General features: G+C 51.0%; 1 protein-coding gene across 1 annotated transcript; it reads right to left on the minus strand.

The window, feature by feature from the left end:
- Positions 1 to 1316: 1316 nt before the first annotated feature.
- On the minus strand, positions 1317 to 17347 carry fhl3a (four and a half LIM domains 3a). The gene is made up of 5 exons (XM_042338427.1): positions 17121 to 17347; positions 10541 to 10715; positions 6426 to 6595; positions 4702 to 4888; positions 1317 to 4069 (listed from the first exon to the last, which is right to left on the minus strand). The coding sequence occupies exons 1-5, from the start codon at positions 17277 to 17279 to the stop codon at positions 3918 to 3920; spliced, it is 843 nt and encodes a 280-aa protein (XP_042194361.1). The 5' UTR covers positions 17280 to 17347; the 3' UTR covers positions 1317 to 3917.
- Positions 17348 to 18568: the final 1221 nt, after the last annotated feature.

An 18568-nucleotide genomic window follows, 5' to 3' on the forward strand; every position in this document is an offset into this window, starting at 1 on the left:
ATCTGTTGACTCGTTCGCACATTCTCTCTCTCTTGTGCTTGCTGTTTGCTGGTGAAATTAACCTTCCTTTTCTTTGTTCAGGCAAAGTGCCTTATTTAGTGCCTTAAGTAATTGAGTATTTTTATGTCTTTTTCTCCTCATCTTTGACATTTGACTTTGTTCGATCCACTTGAATTTTGACATGTTTTGTTTTTGACATGATTGCTTCAAGCATTCCAATGTCCACTTCCTGTAAGTATGCCTTGTTTGCTGAGATTTCTTCTTTCCTTTTAATAAACATTTTCATTAAATGTCACTGCAGCTCCTGCTTGCTGACAGTAGCTATAGCCTTGGTCGGATTTGGCAGCACAAAGGAAGTCTGAGCTCATAATAAAATGACATTTAGTAATTCATTCCTATTTGATTCCTTTGCAATGTTCCCTCTGCACGTCTCTCTCATCCTTTCTCTTATCACTGGTGGCTCTTACTGGGTGACGTTCCTCAGCCAGTGCCCACCCTCCAGTACCTCCTCACAGCAGAGGGGGGCTCTGGGGGCATGTTGTTACCGTGGGCTAGAGTCAAAGCTGAACACAGTTCCCCCAGTGCTCCTGAGAGAATATGGCGTACCTCACCGCTGGCCTGGCTGATAGTGGAGTCCTGTAGCTCAGTGGTTAGAGCACTCGCTTTGCAAGCGAGAGACCTGAGTTCAATTCCCGGCAGAGGGCGAAACCTTGGGCAAGTTTCCTTACTCCACACAGAGCCTAATAATAATCCTCCAAAACCAAAAAAAACAATAATAAATTGGTCATTTTCAATCTACGACTGTTTGTGGGACATTGCTGTGCGCAATTGGCTGCCGCGTTCGCCCACAAATATACAGTCAATTCACTTTACAGTGTGTTCTGTGAAGCGCGTTGGGACGTCCTCCTGACGTGAAAAGCGCTATATCAAATGCAAGGATTAATATTATTATTATAGTAGCTCAGTGCCTCCCAGATTCCCTCTGCAGACTCATAGCTACACCACATCTTGCCTTTACTCACTGAGCCACCAAGAGGGACAAATTCAAGTGAGTTAATGTGACTCACATTCCTCTGGATGTGTGTATGTATGTGGGGAGGGGATTATTGTGTGTGCATATGTGTGTGTGTGTGTGGGGTGGTGGTGGGGGGGGGCATTAGATGGGTGTATGGGTTGGTTATTGGGGGAGGTGGTATGTGTGTTGGGGGGTGAATATCCGGGAACCAATTCACCGGTGTGTCTGTTGGATTTGTCGTCTCTTCAGATCACTACCTTTACTTTCCAAGAAGATCAGCAAATGAGACACTGAATGAGAATTGTCTTGTGAAATGTTTATTGTGCAACAACAGGAAAATCAAAGTCAGTCAGGCCCACAGCTGCCTGCTTCACAACTCACATTCCAACAATGAGACTGTACACTCTGACTGACTCACAGCATCAAAGCTTCACAATCAGGTTAGATGGGAACATTTATGCGTAAGTGATTAATAATATAAAAAATTAACAAAACAACATGCATAACATTTTGTTATATGTAAACTCTGTTGATTTGTGGGGCTGACCCACTGCTCCCAATAATATTTGGTTATAAGCATGTGATAAACTTAAAAAAAGGAGAAAATACACTCACACATACACAGACCGACACACACATACAGACACACAAACACACAGACATACAGACACACACACACAAAGTTTGGCAATGAATTGTGGTCAGGCTGCACTGGGAAACAGTCAACATCTCAGCCACTACATAAGAGCATCTATGAGCGAACATTATTGGTTTATCATTAGCTGCAGAATTGTGCATTTAATACCACACAACAGTCACGCAATGCCCCTCATGTGGTACCGTCCTGACCTCGCCTGCTCCCCGAGTCTCTGGTCACAATCGCACATTTCTTGATGTATTTCATTTTCGTTGGTGGGAATGTCTCAAGGAAACAAGATTATTTCCCGTCTCAAACAAGCGTCTGCTCAGGGGGACGGAATTGCTGTACATTACGGTGGGTGGTGGTGGAAGGGGTGAGATGGGTAAGGGGCTGAGAAAGGGAAGGGAACAGATGAGTGAGAGCGACTACAATAGCACAGCTCTGAGCCCACAGGCAATGTGCAATCTACCATTACCCTCCTCACTGACACCTGATCAGTTGCACATTGTCACCAGCCGGGAGTCTGTACAACAGGCCAGACATTCTCAGTAACTTTAGCTAACAGAAAAGTCAAGAGATTGGAAACACTCAGCTAGCCGCCACTGTATGACCTACAGATAAGACATCTTCACAACTGTTCCCTTCTGAATGTGAAAAAAACATTTCAGGTCAGCTGTTAAATCTGAAAGCAGAGTCAGAGGAGGGCATCCCGAGGGAAATAAGGCTCTAGCATGGCTCCACAATAGCTGTTGGTCAATCAATCTGGAGGACTGTGAGCCAGGACACGCAGGTCCCCTCATGTTCTGAATAGTCGCTGGATCTTTAACATCCTCCTGAGCAGGCAGGTGGGACCTTGACTCCACGTGGTGTCTGAAACAGTCCAACACTGCCTCCTGTCGTGAATTGGGACGTTAGCCCCATTCCGAGCTCAGGTTTGGGGCTTAAACCCATTACCACTGAGCTGGAGGCCAGAGCTACCAACTGAGACAAACTACAGCAATGTTCAGCTCTGATCGTCACAGCTGAACTGAATATGAATCTGAGGGCTTTTTGCCGATGAGCTCAAGGGAAGTTCGAAATACTGTACATCCAATTTAAGGCAGTCAAAGGTGTAGTCTTTAACGAAATTAGGCAATAGTCACAGCTTTGGTCGACTTTGAATGAAATGTTCCTCCCATTGAGTTCCCTACCTCCTCCTCTCAAAGCCCCTGTCTAGACAGTTACAGGGAAACACAATGATCTGGGTCTGCTGCACCGGATCTGCCAGATTCCCAGCACAGCTTGTACTCACACATTTCATTTTAGTCCAAACAGACTGAGCTTTCAAGTCATAACAGTGAGAGACCAACCTTGTTTGGCTTGTTTGGTTCATTAACAGAAAGTCAAAGGCATTCGGGAATTTTTGATCATTTTAAGTCACTGCGCAGCCTTTCTGTATCTCTCAGGCCAATACTCAATGAATAAACACACCTCAGACATGGTCAGAGACCTGAAATGTTAACTGACTTTCCTCTCTCCATAGACACTGCCTGACCTGCTCAGTGCTCCTAGCCACTTCTGTTTTTATTTCAGATTTCCAGCATCTGCATAATTTTCTGCCTTTTGGTCAGAAAGCTAACTATTTTCTGAAATCACCAGCAGGATACTGGGCAGCCCTCAGCAATCACCCCGTGAGCAGGGCTCTCATTAACGCTCCTCACCGTAAAGGGTGAGGTGTTCAGTGAGGCTGGCTCCAAGCTCCGAGCATTAAACACACACACAGACACCGACAAACACACACACATAGACACACACCCGGAGCGCGAGGGTTAGCAAGCTGGGTGCCAACCTGCCTCAGCCAGACACACAGTTGACTGTGGCCCCCCCTCCAGCCCAGGAGCGCTGAGACTAACCTGACAATCACAGACAATCTTTACAGTTTCACTGTATCACCAGCTGAGCCATTGGGAGAGAAAGGCTGACTCAGTGGTTAAGAATTGACAAGGCAAACCCACAGCTAACTTGGACCTTGGCTGCACTCATTAAACTCAACCACCAAACACTGCGTCTTATCGCAGGGAAAGACAGAGAGACCTGGTTAGGGGGGGGAACAAGCTGGTAATTTACTGTACAAATTATTCACGTATAAAAATGTTACTAAAAAAGTGAAACAGAGAAAGAAAATGCTTTTGCTGGTTACAAACTGTGCTTTGAACGGCCTAATGCTGCTGTGCCGTGTGACTAGAGACTGAGGTGTGGAGCTGGTGTGAGAGCCGCCCGGCTTCACAAATCACTGTTACACTCACGGCAGAGGATGTCGTCCTTCTCGGGGAAGAAGCCCTTCCCGACCAGTGAGGCTTCACATCGTGAGCATGAGAAGCAGCTCTGGTGCCACTGACGATCTTCAAAAGAAATGTATTTCCCTCCACCGAAACCTGGCGCAAGAGCACAGTCACAGTTACACTTGTTCTCTCGCTCATTCCCCCCGAATGCAGAGGGAAAACAACCAACTGCCTTGCCTTGTCTTGCCGTGCAGCACTCATTAGTGTCATTGAAGACAACAACAACAAATTGCATTTACGTCACGCCCTCCATGCAGGGCCAGGGCTCAGGGGTCAGGAGTCAGGACTAGGGTTCAGGGCTCTGACAATTCAAGGTGTGGCCGTGTTTACTGGTGAAGTTGTCTCTGTCTTTTTGTCCTTCCTGTTTGTCCCTCGTCCCCTCCACTCCACCATCGGTGGCCGTGCCTTCAGCTACTACACCCCAAAACTCTGGAACTTGGTTGTGCTTATGGTCACCTCCCCAATCCCTCTCCCCCGGCTCGGTGTCAGCCTTCACCACTGTCAAGCACTCCGGGACACTGCACCATGTGAAGGGGGTGATATAAACGTGTTGTTGTTGATCCCCGAGGGCGTGTGTAGGGGGGGTGGGGTGGCAGTGCTGTGTGTGTGTGTGTAGGGGATGGGGCGGCAGTGCTGTGTGTGTGTGTGTAGGGGGTGGGGCGGCAGTGCTGTGTGTGTAGGGGTGGGGATGGGTGGAGGGGGAGTAGGGTCAGTGAGTCACTTACCTGTGATAGGTTTGCTGCACGCTGCACACTTCTTGGCGTACAGACTCCCAAAGCAGGCCAGGCAGTACGGGGAGTCATCACGAGACGTGAAGTGCTGGCCAGCCAGCGGAGTGTTGCACCCGTTGCAGACAAAGCACTCTTTGTGATACGCCTCATCATGGTAAGTCACACCGCCTTTGGTCAAGGCCTGAGATTCAGTCAGGAAAAAAATCATTACAATTAATATTGTGCAAAGTTCACTGGGAACACTCAGCAGGTCAGGCAGCATCTATGGAGAAAGGAAAATGAGTTAACTCGCTTTCCTCTCTCCATAGATGCTGCCTGACCTGTTGAGTGTTCCCAACAGCTTCTATTTTCCTTAGCTTATTAAAGCACCTGAAACCACTCAAACTCTTCTGTAAATTCCCGAGCTCTCTGAGTGACATTAACAATAACATCCAAGAATAAAACAAGCTGACAATTGTATCAGTCTAGACTTCTGAAAAAGATAAGCTCAGTCCAATTTAAACATTACTCTTATCCCAGTACAAGCCAGAGACGTTTGTGTCTCTCCTTTCCTCTCTAACCAGTTTCCACCCCGTCACCCAACATGCAACCACCCCCCCCACCCCTCACCACCGAGAACATCCCAAATTGTGATCCTTCCTTCGCCATCTTCAGGTCACACCTAAAGACCTTTCTCTTGGATCGTGCCTACGGTCACCTCCCCCCGGCTCGGCATCATGCTTCGCCACTGTCAAGTGCTCTGGGTCCCTGTGTGAGTGAGGGGTGCTGTGTAACTGCAAGTTGTTGTAATCCACACTGACATGTTTTTCTAACTCAATCTCATTTTACTGGTTAGGGATTACTTTCTGTGTCCTGTGCTTAAAAAAGGCTCGTGGGAAACAGATCAAACGTTGTAGAAAAAGTAAAGGAGGATGTGACAGAGTTAACAGGGAATAGATGGAGAGGGTGCCATAATGTAAAACTATAGGGTGTGGGGCAAGGGCAGGTAAACGGCACTGAATGCCAGCACCACAGACACAATGGCCTGTGGGTCTACAGTTACTATAAATTAATGAGAGGCTTGAATTACCCATTAGTGCTCACCCTCCCACTCCGTTTAATGCCATTTTTAACCTTTTGGCAATTCTGAGGGCCAGTGTTAGATTGAATGAGTTTTCATTGGTGATTTTCCCCATCTGGTGCTCACACAGCGCGACACTCACTCGCCTGACAGTCCCACAAACACAGAGTCACACACACAGACACATAGTCACACACACAGTCACACAGACACACACACAGTCACATACACACAGTCACGCATACAGACACACAGTCACACATACAGACACACAGTCACACATACAGACACACAGTCACGCATACAGACACACAGTCACGCATACAGACACACAGTCACGTATACAGACATACAGGCACATAGTCACGCATACAGACACACAGTCACGCATACAGACACACAGTCACGCATACAGACTCACAGTCACGCATACAGACTCACAGGCACACAGTCACGCATACAGACACACAGTCACACATACAGATACACAGTCACACATACAGATACACAGTCACACAGACACATTCACACATATAGACACACAGTCACAGATACAGTCACACAGTCTATCACATGAAGAGTTTTCTAAGTCAAAAAAGCCAGGCAGCAAAGAGAGGAGTGAGCATCACTGTTAGCTTCGCATTAAGCTGCTCATTACCTTCTTGCAGTGAAAACATCGAGGAGCGAAGTGGTTCTCGTAGCACGGCACGCAGTAGATGTCGTCCTTATTTGGAATAAAGGCCTTGGAGCCTATGGGCTGCTCACACGTGTGACATATAAAGCAGCTCTCGTGCCAGGTGCTGCCGTTGTACTCGAGTTTCCGAGTGCCTGAGAGACAGAAGCACCCGTCAGCGTCCAGGTAAAGCATTGTCTCCTACAGCGCTTACAGCCTCGCCAACCAGTCTCAGCCCAGATCAACAAACTTAAAAGCCCATCCTAGACCTTGTTTTGTGTAACGAAACAGGGCTATTTGGCAGAGTAGGTATTAAGAATCCTCCAGGGCAGAGTGATCACAATATGATTGAATTCTACATTAAGTTAGAGAGGGATATAGTTAAATCCGAGGCAAGTATTCTGAATTTAAATAAGGCTAATTTTGTAGGTATGAGGAAAAATTTAGGTAAAATAGACTGGAGAATAAGATTAAGAGGTAAAAACTTAGACCAACAATGGCAAATATTTAAAGATGTAGTGCAAAGTTCTCAGCGGTCGCATATTCCCTTGCGGAATAAGAGTACCACAGGGAAAGCAATTCATCCGTGGCTAACTAGAGCAGTGAGGGAAAGCATCAAATTAAAAGAAAAAGCTTATAAAACTGCCAAGAAAAGCAGCAAATCTGAAGATTGGGAGAGTTTTAGCAACCAGCAAAATAAACCTAAAAAACTCATTAAGAGCGAGAAAAAGGAGTATGAGGGTAAGCGAGCGAGGAACATTAAGTCTGATTATAAAAGTTTTTACAAATATATTAAGAGGAATAGGCTGTGAGGGTAAATGCAGGTCCACTTCAGTCAGAGACGGGAGAAGTTGTAATGGGGGACAAGGACATGGCAGAGTCCCTAAATGGGTACTTTGCACCTGTCTTCACCCGAGAAGACACAACCAGTCTGTCAACAATAGAGATGCACTAAGGGGATAAGGACAGGGAGCAACTTAGTGAAATTTTCACTAGTAGAGAATTGGTGCTGGGAAACTGTTAGCACTAAAAAGTGACAAATCCCCTGGTCCGGATGGCTTGCATCCCAGGGTTTTAAAAGTGGGAGCTTATGAGATAGTGGAGGCCTTATGTCTGATCTTCCAAAATTCCTTGGATTCTGGAACAGTCCCCATGGATTGGAAGATCGCAAATGTCACACCACTATTTAAAAAAGGTGGAAAGGAAAAGATGGGGAACTATAGGCCAGTTAGTCTCACATCAGTGATAGGAAAAATTTTAGAATCATTGATTAAGGATGTGGTAGTACGGTATTTAGGGCACAATATAATTAGGCCAAGTCAACATGGCTTTACAAAAGGGAAGTCATGTTTGACAAATCTCATAGAGTTTTTTGAGGACATTTCCAGTAAACTCGATAAGGGTGAATCAGTGGATGTGGTCTATTTGGACTTCCAGAAGGCATTCGATAAGGTGCCGCATAAAAGGTTAGTCCAAAAGATAAGGGCCCATGGAATTGGGGGGAGCATATTACTGTGGATTGGGGAATGGTTAACGGGTAGGAAACAAAGAGTAGGATAAACGGGTCCTTTTCAGATTGGTGGGATGTGACCAGTGGATCAGTCCTTGGGCCTCAGCTATTTACCATCTACATCAACGATTTAGATGAGGACATCAAAGTTAATATATCTAAATTCGCGGATGACACAAAACTAGGAGGAAGTGTCAACACAGAGGACGACATTAAAAAACTGCAGCGAGACATAGATAGGTGAGGTGACTGGGCAGGTAGGTGGCAGATGGAGTATAATGTAGGGAAGTGCGAAGTCATCCACCTGGGTAGCAAAAACAGTAGAGTGGGTTATTTTTTAAAAGGGAGAGATTAGAATGTGTTAGCGTCCAGAGGGACTTGAGTGTCCTTGTACACCAATCACAGAAAGTTAGTCTGCAGGTGCAGCAGCAATTAGGAAGGCGAACGGTATGTTAGCATTCATTATGAAAGGATTAGAGTATAAGAGTAGGGAAGTCTTACTGCAACTGTATAGGGCCCTGTGAGACCACACCTGGAATACTGTGTGCAGTTTTGGTCTCCTCATTTAAGGAAGGATGTACTTTCCGTGGAGGGGGTGCAGATTTCTTATAGAAACCTATAAGATCATCAAAGGGCAATGATCGAGTAGATAGTGGGAGATTGTTTCCCCGGTTGGAGAAACTAAAACCAGGGGTCACAACCTTAAAATCAGAGGCAGCCCTTTCGCACTGAGTTGAAGAAGAACTTCTTCACTCAAAGGGCAGTGAATGTATGAAACTCACTACCCCAAAGGGCTGTTAACGCTCAGTCCTTGAACATATTCAAGACTGAGAGAGATAGATTTCTTATTGCAATAGGGATTAAGGGATATGGGGATAACGCAGCGTCAGGTTATTAGCTGGAGTTAGATTAGAAGATCAGCCATGATTGAATGGCGAGGCAGGCTCGAAGGGCCGAATGGCCTACTCCTGCTCCTACATGTTATGTTAGCAGACACCAGGACTCGAGCCAGAAAGTTGTCAGGCCATAAACTACAGCATAAAAGCCCTGAACAGAATATACTGGCACCTGGTGCTCACTGATCTGCCCTCAACTCCCAGGTAAATCCCTGTGCAGCATAGACTTGAGTGAGACACTCGCCAGCATTCGTGGAGTAACACTGGGAAGAGCTTGTTACTGCTAAATATCTTTTGGATATCTTATTGCAATGAAAAATTGGAAAGAGTTTCTGATGCTTACATAGAATCATAGAATTATACAGCACAGAAGGAGGCCATTTGGCCCATCATGTCTGTGCCAAGACCTTCCAAATCAACCCCACTCCCCCGCTCTCTCCCCATAGCTCTGCAAACTTGTCCTCCCCAAATAATTATCTACTTCTTTCTTAAAAGCTGTTATCGTATCGGCTTCCCCCAGCCTTTCAGGCAATATCTGATCCCAACAACTCGCTGTGTGAAAACATTTCTCCTCACTTCCCCTCTGTTTCTTTTAACAACCATTTTAAATTGGTGTCCTCGGATTACCGACCCACCCGCCAGTGGAAATAGTTTCTCCATCTTATTACGTGCAAGTAGCTGTAATTGTAATTGTGGAAGATTTGCTGAGATTACCTGAGTCAGGCAGTGCAGCACCAGCTCTAAACGTGTGCAACCCAGCCCGCAGCCAGTGCAGAGAGAAACTAACTCATTGCAAAATGGGGAACAGAATGGGGAATTCCACTGATCGGCCCGAGTGAAACCTCATTAGGGTTAACGAACAGCGTGTGTTGGACCAAGTTTTGACAAGCAATCAGATCTTAAAACGTTTCTATTCAACTCACAGAAAACATTCATTTCAGTGGTTGCCTTTTCATTCTCTCTCTTCTCTAGGTTTAAAATCTTTCATCAGTTACATTTTGTGAATGGAATGAAAAATATTAATACCTGAATTGATTGAGAAAAGATCAGAGACAAAGATTAGAGACACCTTGGGCGGGTGGGTGGCTGATAAATTTGGTGAACCTGGGACTAATTCCATTGCCCACCCACATTGTCAAAGTGCAGCACCTGGCACTGGGCAATGAGAAGGATTTTTAATAATAATCCTTGCATTTGATATAGTGCCTTATCACGTCTTCTGGAGCGCTTCACAGAATATACTGTAAAGTGAATTGACTATATTTTGTGGGTTAAACTGGCACTTAATTGCGCACAGCAGTGTCCCAAAACCAGTCATGGATTATGTGACCAAATTATTATTATTTTTCTTGCAGAGATTATTACCCCCGGAAAAGTGATCCATCAATTGACTAACAACCAGATTCCTATTTACTGCTAAATAAACAGGCGTGTGAAGTAAGGAGATTTTGCCCAATGTTTCACCCTGCCCGGGAATCAAACCCAGGTCTCTTACTTGTGAGGTAAGTCCTCTAAACACTAAACTACAGGACTCCACAAAGGTGCTACAATGGCTGACGAGACTAAACCAATGACTGTGTGTAGATGCAGATCCGCATTATTACTGTAATAACAAGTATCTCCAGAACCCAGTGTTTCCAGGAAATGCTGCCACAGGATGACGGAGGACAAGTTCTCGCTCACAGAGCACGTACCTGGCATCACAACCTTGTCACAAGCAACACACTTGGAGGAGAATTCACTGCAGTAACAATCATTGCACAACAATTCTTCCTCTTGACATGTGAATGGCTCGTCTGCCAGGGATCGGTCACAGCGATAGCACCGGAAACAATGCTCGTGGTAATGCCGGTCTTCGTAAAACAACTCCTGACACGTCAATGAAATCAGAGAATAAAAACAGTAATTAGTCACATCCAGAGAGGTGTCCAAAAATCTGTACCCTTCACAGTTACCCGCCTGACTCCACTCAGTAAGTCAGTTTCACTTACTGTAGCCCTTCACTCCAGTATTGGTGTTTAATCTGCTGCACAACTGGGCTCTCCCACTTCCACCACTCCCCTACAGAGCTCCCCCACAGGTCACCCCTTTTCCCACCGGAGTAGCCTCCAGCCCAAATGGACCTGGGCTCAGATGTTGCAGGATAATAGCAAACACAACACTGCCCACGTAACTGGCAACGTTCACAATACCTGCATGCCGTGTCACCAAGGATATTAAGAGTGAGAGAGGACAGACACAAACTGGAGAGAGAGGAAGAATTCCTGAAAATAAGCCATGTATAAACATACGTTTGTAACATAGCAAAAGCTATAAGTTTCTCCAAAAACAATGAGAATCACAAGTGAGAAAGAAGCTGTTGAAATGGTATGACTGATGAGATGGACTGGATATGTGAGTTTGGAGATTGGAGAAGCCATGTTTTGTTAATCAGGATCTGTTCATATAAACCCAACTGTGTGAGGCGATATCTCTGTAGGCCTGATATCATTCATACGTTTGGCCACCCTCCTGCTCTCCCCATCCCAACCCCCAGCTCGGGTCCAAATCCCTGATTGTCCAGCGCCTTGGGACTTACTCCTGATGTGAAAGATGCTGTACAAATATAATTTTGCATTGTATAATGCAGCTAATGGGAGACAGAACAGGATAGCATTTTGCAGAACAAATTTATTATATTCAGAAAAGAACTGGAAGGAGATTAGGAGAAATGTTTTTACACAGAAAGTTGTTACGCTCTGAAATGCACCGCCTCAGACTTCATGGTGACTGGTTCAGATCCTAGCTCTCACACCGCCTCCACTTTATCTCCACAAACATTATCGCCTCCAGTCCCCGCACCGTCTCGTGCGGTGTTCCTCAGGGCTCTGTCCTTGTTCCCCTCCTCTTCAATATCTATATGCTTCCTCTTGGTGACATCATCCACAGACATGGGGTCAACTTCCACATGTACGCGGACGACACCCAACTCTCTCTCTCTGCCTCCACCCTTGACTCCAGGACCCACTGCTATCCTGACAGAATGTCTGTCAGACGTCAAGTCCTGGATGAGAGTGAACTTTCTTCAGTTGAACGTCAACAAGACCGAGGCTCCTGATTGGCTCCCGTCAACGCCTCAACACCTCAGGCGTTGACAGCATCACCATCCATGGGGCTCACCCCCCCTCACTGAGCCGGGCAGGAACCTTGGGGTCTTGATTGACCCTCAACTATCCTTTCTACCCCACCTCTGCACCATGACCCACTCTGCCTTCCCCACCTCCACAACATCACCCGGCTCCGCCACCACCTCTACCCTTAGGCCGCCGAAAACTTCATACACACATTTATCACATCTAGGCTCGACTATGCTAACTCCCTGCTTGTCAGCCTTACCAACTCTCCCCTTCACAAGCCACAGATCATCCAGAACACTGCAGCCCATGTCCTTTCCCGCACCAGGCTCCGTGACCCTATCACCCCCACCGTTGCCTGGGTCCACTGACTTCCCCTCACACAGAGAATAGAATTAAAAGTCCTTGTTCTCTCCTTCAAGGCCCTACCCCTGCGACCTGCTGACCCCATATCAACCTGTTCCCTCCGCTCAGCAGGCTCTGGCCTGCTTCACGTCCCCTGCGTTGCCCGGTACACCATTGCCTGCCGGGCCTTCAGCCTTTCTGCCCCCACCCTATGGAATTCCATCCCACATTCCCTTCACCTCACTCCTTCCCTAGCCTCTTTCAAGGCACATCTCCAAACCATCCTCTTCAACCCAGCCTTCGGCCACCCTCCCCAACCCCGACCTCCATCTCAGGTCCAGATCCCTGACTGTCCAGCACCTTGGGACATCCCCCCGAACTGAAAGGTGCTATATAAAATGTAATTTGTATTGTATTGCCTGAAAGGCTGGTGGAAGCAGATTCAATAACAACTTTCAAAGGGAATTAGATAGGTACTTGAAAGGGAAAAAATTACAAGGATCTGGCGAAAGGGTGGGGGAGTGGGACTGATTGGGTTGCTCTTCCAAAGAGCGGCACAGGCACAATGGGTCGAATGGCCTCCTTATGTGCTGTAATATTCTATGATTCTGTAAATCTACAGCCAGAGTGCCATAATCCTCCTGCTTCAAACTAGTGCTAATCACACCACTTAGTACTGTTTCTACTGTAAGCCATGGCCAGAGACCAGATGGGATCTGTCACTGCAGGTGCATTAGCCTGTAGCAAAGCTTCAGTGTTTGGGTAAGATATCAGGAGACGTGGAAATGGCGCTGCTGCAATGCAAAGTTTAGACCAGGAATATTAAGAGGGAATTGATGTGAGAGAATGCTTTGGTGGAACTGGTTTCAATAGACGAGCTCCCATAATGGGAGCTCGTCTATTGAAACCTAATATTTAGAGGCAAAAAGCAAAATACTGCATATGCTGGAAATCTGAAATAAACACAGAAGTTCTTGGGGAACACTCAACAGATCAGGCAGCGTGTATGGAGAGAGGAAACTGACTTAATGTTTCAGGTCAATGACCTTTGGTCATCTATGGAGAGAGATGCTGCCTGACCTGCTGAGTGTTCCCAGCGACCTTCGGCCATCGACCTGAAACGTTAACCCACTTTCCTCTCACTGCAGGAGGGCGGGGGGGAGGGGCAGAGAAATAGATGCCCAGAAGCACAGTCCAAAAGAAGTTGGCAGGTGGGCTGTAAAGGAGGGGCAGGAGGGGGCGAGGCAGAGGCTATGTGTGATGATGTGTGTGGAGTCCTGCAGCTCAGTGGTTAGAGCACTCACTTTGCAAGCGAGAGACCGGAGTTCAATCCCAGGCAGAGGGCGAAACCTCGGGCAAGTTTCCTTACTCCACACAGAGCCTAATAATAATCCCTCCAAAACCACAAACAATAATAAATTGGTCATTTTCAATCTATGACTGTTTGTGGGACATTGCTGTGCGCAATTGGCTGCCGCGTTCGCCCACAAATATACAGTCAATTCACTTTACAGTATATTCTGTGAAGCGCTTTGGGACGTCGAGAAGACGTGAAAAGTGCTATATCAAATGCAAGGATTATTATTATTATTATTATGATGATCAGTGAGCGGGGAGGGGAGAGCTGGTGTGCTAGGTGACATGAAGCAGGTCAGTGTTTGCTCCTGGCCACTGTGCAGTAACTGGCTGCTGTCAGTGAGTGGATGAGCTGATAAAGTGACTTTGTGCTAATAGCTCAGCCGCAGGCTCCTCCATCTAATAAATCTCAGTTGCCTTCGAAGCCCTGACGTTTACTGTAAAACAAACACTCGAGAAGAATTTCTGGCCCAGTACCAAGTGCCTGGAATCCTCAGCAAGTGAAGCCAGGGAACTGAGGCTGCCAACCCAGCCCCCAGCCCTGTCCCCCAGCCCCAGCCCTGCACAGCCCTGCCCAGCCCCCAGCCCCAGCCCTGCACAGCCTCCAGCCCCCAGCCCTGTCCCCCAGCCTCCAGCCCTGCACAGCCTCCAGCCCTGTCCCCCAGCCCCAGCCCTGCCCAGCCCCCAGCCCTGCCCAGCCTCCAGCCCTGCCCAGCCCCAGCCCCAGCCCTGCCCAGCCCCCAGCCCTGCCCAGCCCCCAGCCCCTGCCCAGGCCCCAGCCCCCAGCCCTGCCCAACCCTTAGCCCCCAGCCCTGCCCAGCCCCCAGCCCTGCCCAGCCCCCAGCCCTGCCCAGCCCCAGCCCTGCCCAGCCCCCAGCCCTGCCCAGCCCCCCAGCCCTGGCCAGCCCCCAGGCCCCAGCCCTGCCCAGCCCTGCCCCAGCCCCAGCCCCTGCCCAGCCCTGCCCAGCCCCAGCCCTGCCCAGCCCCCAGCCCAGCCCTGCCCCAGCCCCCAGCCCAGCCCAGCCCCCAGCCCTGCCCAGCCTCCAGCCCTGTCCCCAGCCCAGCCCTGCCCAGCCCCCAGCCCTGCCCCAGCCTCCAGCCCTGCCCCCAGCCCTGCCCAGCCCCCAGCCCCCCAGCCCTGCCCCCAGCCCTGCCCAGCCCCCAGCCCGCCTGCCCAGCCTCCAGCCCCAGCCCCCAGCCCTGCCGCCCCAGCCCCCCAGCCCCCAGCAGCCCGCCACAGCCCTGTCCCCCCCAGCCCTGCCAAGCCCTGCCACAGCCTCCAGCCTGCCCGCCCCAGCCCCCAGCCCCAGCCCTGCCCAGCCCCAGCCCTGCCCAGCCCCCCCTGCCAGCCCCCAGCCCTGCCAGCCTCCGCCCCCAGCCCTGCCCAGCCCAGCCCTGCCAGCCCTGCCCCCAGCCCCCAGCCCCTGCCCAGCCCCAGCCCGCCCCAGCCCAGCCCCAGCCGCCCAGCCCCAGCCCTGCCGCCCCAGCCGCCCCCAGCCCCAGCTCCCCCAGCCCGCACCCCCAGCCCCTGTCCCCCCCACCCCCCCCAGCCCCAGCCCCCCCAGCCCACCCACGCCCTGCCCCCAGCCCCCAGCCCCCCCAGCACCTGCCCAGCCCATGCTCCCCCAGCCCCCCAGCCCTGCCCAGCCCCCAGCCCTGTCCCCCAGCCCCAGCCCAGCCCCAGCCCTGTCCCCCAGCCCCAGCCCCAGCCCTGCCCCAGCCCCAGCCCCCAGCACTGTCCCCCAGCCCCAGCCCAGCCCCCAGCCCTGCCCAGCCCCCAGCCCTGTCCCCAGCCCCAGCCCTGCCCAGCCCCAGCCCAGCCCAGCCCCCAGCCCCAGCCCCCAGCCCTGTCCCCCAGCCCTGCCAGCCCCCAGCCCTGTCCCCAGCCCCAGACACTGCCCCAGGCCCGCCCAGCTCCCTCCCAGCCCCGCCAGCTCCAGCCCCCAGCCCAGCTCCCAGCCCCCACCCACTCCAGCCCCAGCCACGCCCAGCTCAGCTCCCAGCTCCCTGCCCAGCTCCTGCCCTGCCAGCTCCCTGCCCAGCTCCCAGCCCAGCCAGCTCCCAGCCCAGCCCAGCTCCCAGCTCCCAGCCAGCTTCCTGCCCAGCCCAGCTCCCAGCCCAGCTCCCAGCCCAGCCCAGCTCCAGCCCAGCCCCCAGCCCAGCTCCCAGCCCAGCCCAGCTCCCAGCTCCCAGCCCAGCTCCCAGCCCAGCTCCCAGCCCAGCCCAGCTCCCTGCCCAGCCAGCTCCCAGCCCAGCCCAGCTCCCTGCCCAGCCCAGCTCTGCCAGCCCAGCTCCCTGCCCAGCCCAGCTCTGCCCAGCTCCCTGCCCTGCCCAGCCAGCTCCCAGCCCAGCTTCCTGCCCAGCCCAGCTCCCAGCCCAGCCCAGCTCCCTGCCAGCCCAGCTCCCTGCCCAGCCCAGCTCTGCCCAGCCTCCTGCCCAACCCCAGCCCAGCTCCCAGCCCAGCTCCCTGCCCAGCTCCCTACCCTGCCCAGCCCAGCTCCCAGCCCAGCCCAGCTCCCAGCTCCCAGCTCAGCCCAGCTCCCAGCCCAGCTCAGCCCAGCTCCCAGCCCAGCCCAGCTCCCAGCCCAGCTCCCAGCCCAGCCCAGCCCAGCTCCCAGCCCAGCTCCCTGCCCAGCTCCCTGCCCTGCCCCAGCCCAGCTCCCAGCCCAGCCCAGCTCCCAGCCCAGCTCCAGCCCAGCTCCCAGCCCAGCCTCCCAGCCAGCTCCCCAGCGCAGCCCAGCTCCCAGCCAGCCCAGCTCCCAGCCCAGCCCAGCTCCCTGCCCAGCCCAGCTCCCAGCCCAGCCCAGCCCCCAGCCCAGCCCAGCTCCCAGCCCGCAGCCCAGCTCCCTGCCCAGCCCAGCTCCCTGCCCAGCCCAGCTCCCTGCCCAGCCCAGCTCCCTGCCCAGCCCAGCTCTGCCCAGCTCCCTCCTGCCCAGCCCAGCTCCCAGCCCAGCTTCCTGCCCAGCCCAGCTCCCAGCCCAGCCCAGCTCCCTGCCCAGCCCAGCTCCCTGCCCAGCCCAGCTCTGCCCAGCTCCCAGCCCAGCCCAGCCCAGCTCCCTGCCCAGCCCAGCCCAGCTCCTGCCCAGCCCAGCTCTGCCAGCTCCCTGCCCAGCCCAGCCCAGCTCCCTGCCCAGCTCCCAACCCAGCTCCCAGCCCACGCCCAGCTCCCAGCCCAGCTCCCTGCCCAGCCCAGCTCCCTGCACTACCCCCAGCTCAGCCCTGCCCCTCAGCCCTGCCCCCCAGCCCAGCCCCAGCCCCCTGCACTACCCCCAGCTCTGCCCTGCCCCCAGCCCAGCCCCCACCATGCCAGGACAGCATTGTAAACCCAAACATTTGAGGATAGAACTGTAATCCCCAGCCATCAAACGGTTTACTCGTCACAACAGAAAAGCTGCTGATCAGATAGATGTAGATGGCCAATTAAACAATGTATTTAGCGGGTGCCCAACGAGTGCCTTACCCGAGCTTCATGTCCGATGGGCTCTTTGCACTCATCGCAGGTGTTTGCAAAGATGGTGTCATAGCAGGGGATACAGTGAGGCTGCTCTCCCGATAAGATGTACTTCCTTCCGTACAGAGACTCTTTACAGTGGTGACAGTCAAACGGTTCACTCATCATCTGTAAGGAACAAATAAAAGAACAGGTTGCACTATTGGTAATAATAATAATAATCCTTGCATTTGATATCGCGCCATATCATGTTGTTCAGATGTGTCAAACGCTTCACAGAATAGACTGTAAAATGAATTGACTATATTTTGTGGGCGAACACGGCAGCCAATTGCGCACAGCAGCGTCCCACAAACAGTCGTGGATTAAAAATGACCAATTTTATTATTGTTTTGTTTTTGGAGGGATTATTATCAGCGTCTCGGGGTAAGGAAACTTGCCCAAGGTTTTGTCCTGCCTGGAATTGAACTCAGGTGTCTCGCTTGCAAAGCTACAGGCTTTGTGGAGTCCTGTAGCTCAGTGGTTAGAGCACTCACTTTGCAAATGAGAGACCTGAGTTCAATCCCAGGCAGAGGGCGAAACCTTGGGCAAGTTTCCTTACTCCACACAGAGCCTAATAATAATCCCTCCAAAACAAAAACAATAATAAATTGGTCATTTTCAATCCCCGACTGTTTGTGGGACATTGCTGTGCGCAATTGGCTGCCGCGTTCGCCCACAAATATACATTCAATTCACTTTACATTGTGTTCTGTGAAGCGCTTTGGGACGTCCTCCCGACGTGAAAAGCGCTATATCAAATGCAAGGATTATTATTATTATAAAGCGAGTGCTCTAACCACTGAGCTACAGGACTCCACTATGTCCATTTGCAGTCTGTTACTATCCTCCTCACCGTTCACTATTTTTCCTAACTTTGTATCATCTGCAAACTTGGGAATTGTACTCCCTATACCCAAGTTCAGGTCATTTATATAGATCACAAACAGCAGTGGCCCCAATACTGATCTCTGGGGGACACCACTGTACACTTCCCTCAAGTCAGAAAAACAACCGTTCACCACCACTCTCTGCTTTCTGTCTCCCAGACATTCTGTATCCGTTGCCACTGTCCCTTTAACACCGGGGGCTTCTATTTTGCTTACAAGTCTCTTATTGGCACTTTATCAAACACCAGCACCTTGGGATGTCCTCCCAACATGAAAGGCGGTTTACAAATTAATTTATTTGTTGTTGTTTTGAAAATCCATATAACAACTGGGTTCCTATGCACTGCTTGGTAAACAGAAGCATGTAGAATAAGGAAACTTGTCCAACGTTTCACCCTGCCTGCGAGTCGAACCCAAGTCCTCTCGCCTGTGAGGCGAGTGCTCCAACCACTAAGTTACGAGACTCCACCTCAGTGCGATTCTGCTGTTATTAACATTAATGACTTCCATTGAGGGTTCGTTTTCTAA

Source organism: Callorhinchus milii, unplaced genomic scaffold, assembly GCF_018977255.1.
Source record: "Callorhinchus milii isolate IMCB2004 unplaced genomic scaffold, IMCB_Cmil_1.0 Scaffold10, whole genome shotgun sequence".
In the NCBI taxonomy this organism is placed as follows: domain Eukaryota; kingdom Metazoa; phylum Chordata; class Chondrichthyes; order Chimaeriformes; family Callorhinchidae; genus Callorhinchus; species Callorhinchus milii.

What these genes read in the sequence shown, in the direction of transcription:
- fhl3a (XM_042338427.1), bottom strand. Translation starts at nt 17,279, where the DNA reads ATGATGAGTGAACCGTTTGACTGTCACCACTGTAAAGAGTCTCTGTAC. An exon ending in TGACAAGGTTGTGATGCCAG is followed by an intron (nt 6,596 to 10,540) that starts GTACGTGCTCTG and finishes TCTGTCTCTCAG; the next exon opens with GCACTCGGAAACTCGAGTAC. An exon ending in GATGTTTTCACTGCAAGAAG is followed by an intron (nt 4,889 to 6,425) that starts GTAATGAGCAGC and finishes ACTGAATCTCAG; the next exon opens with GCCTTGACCAAAGGCGGTGT.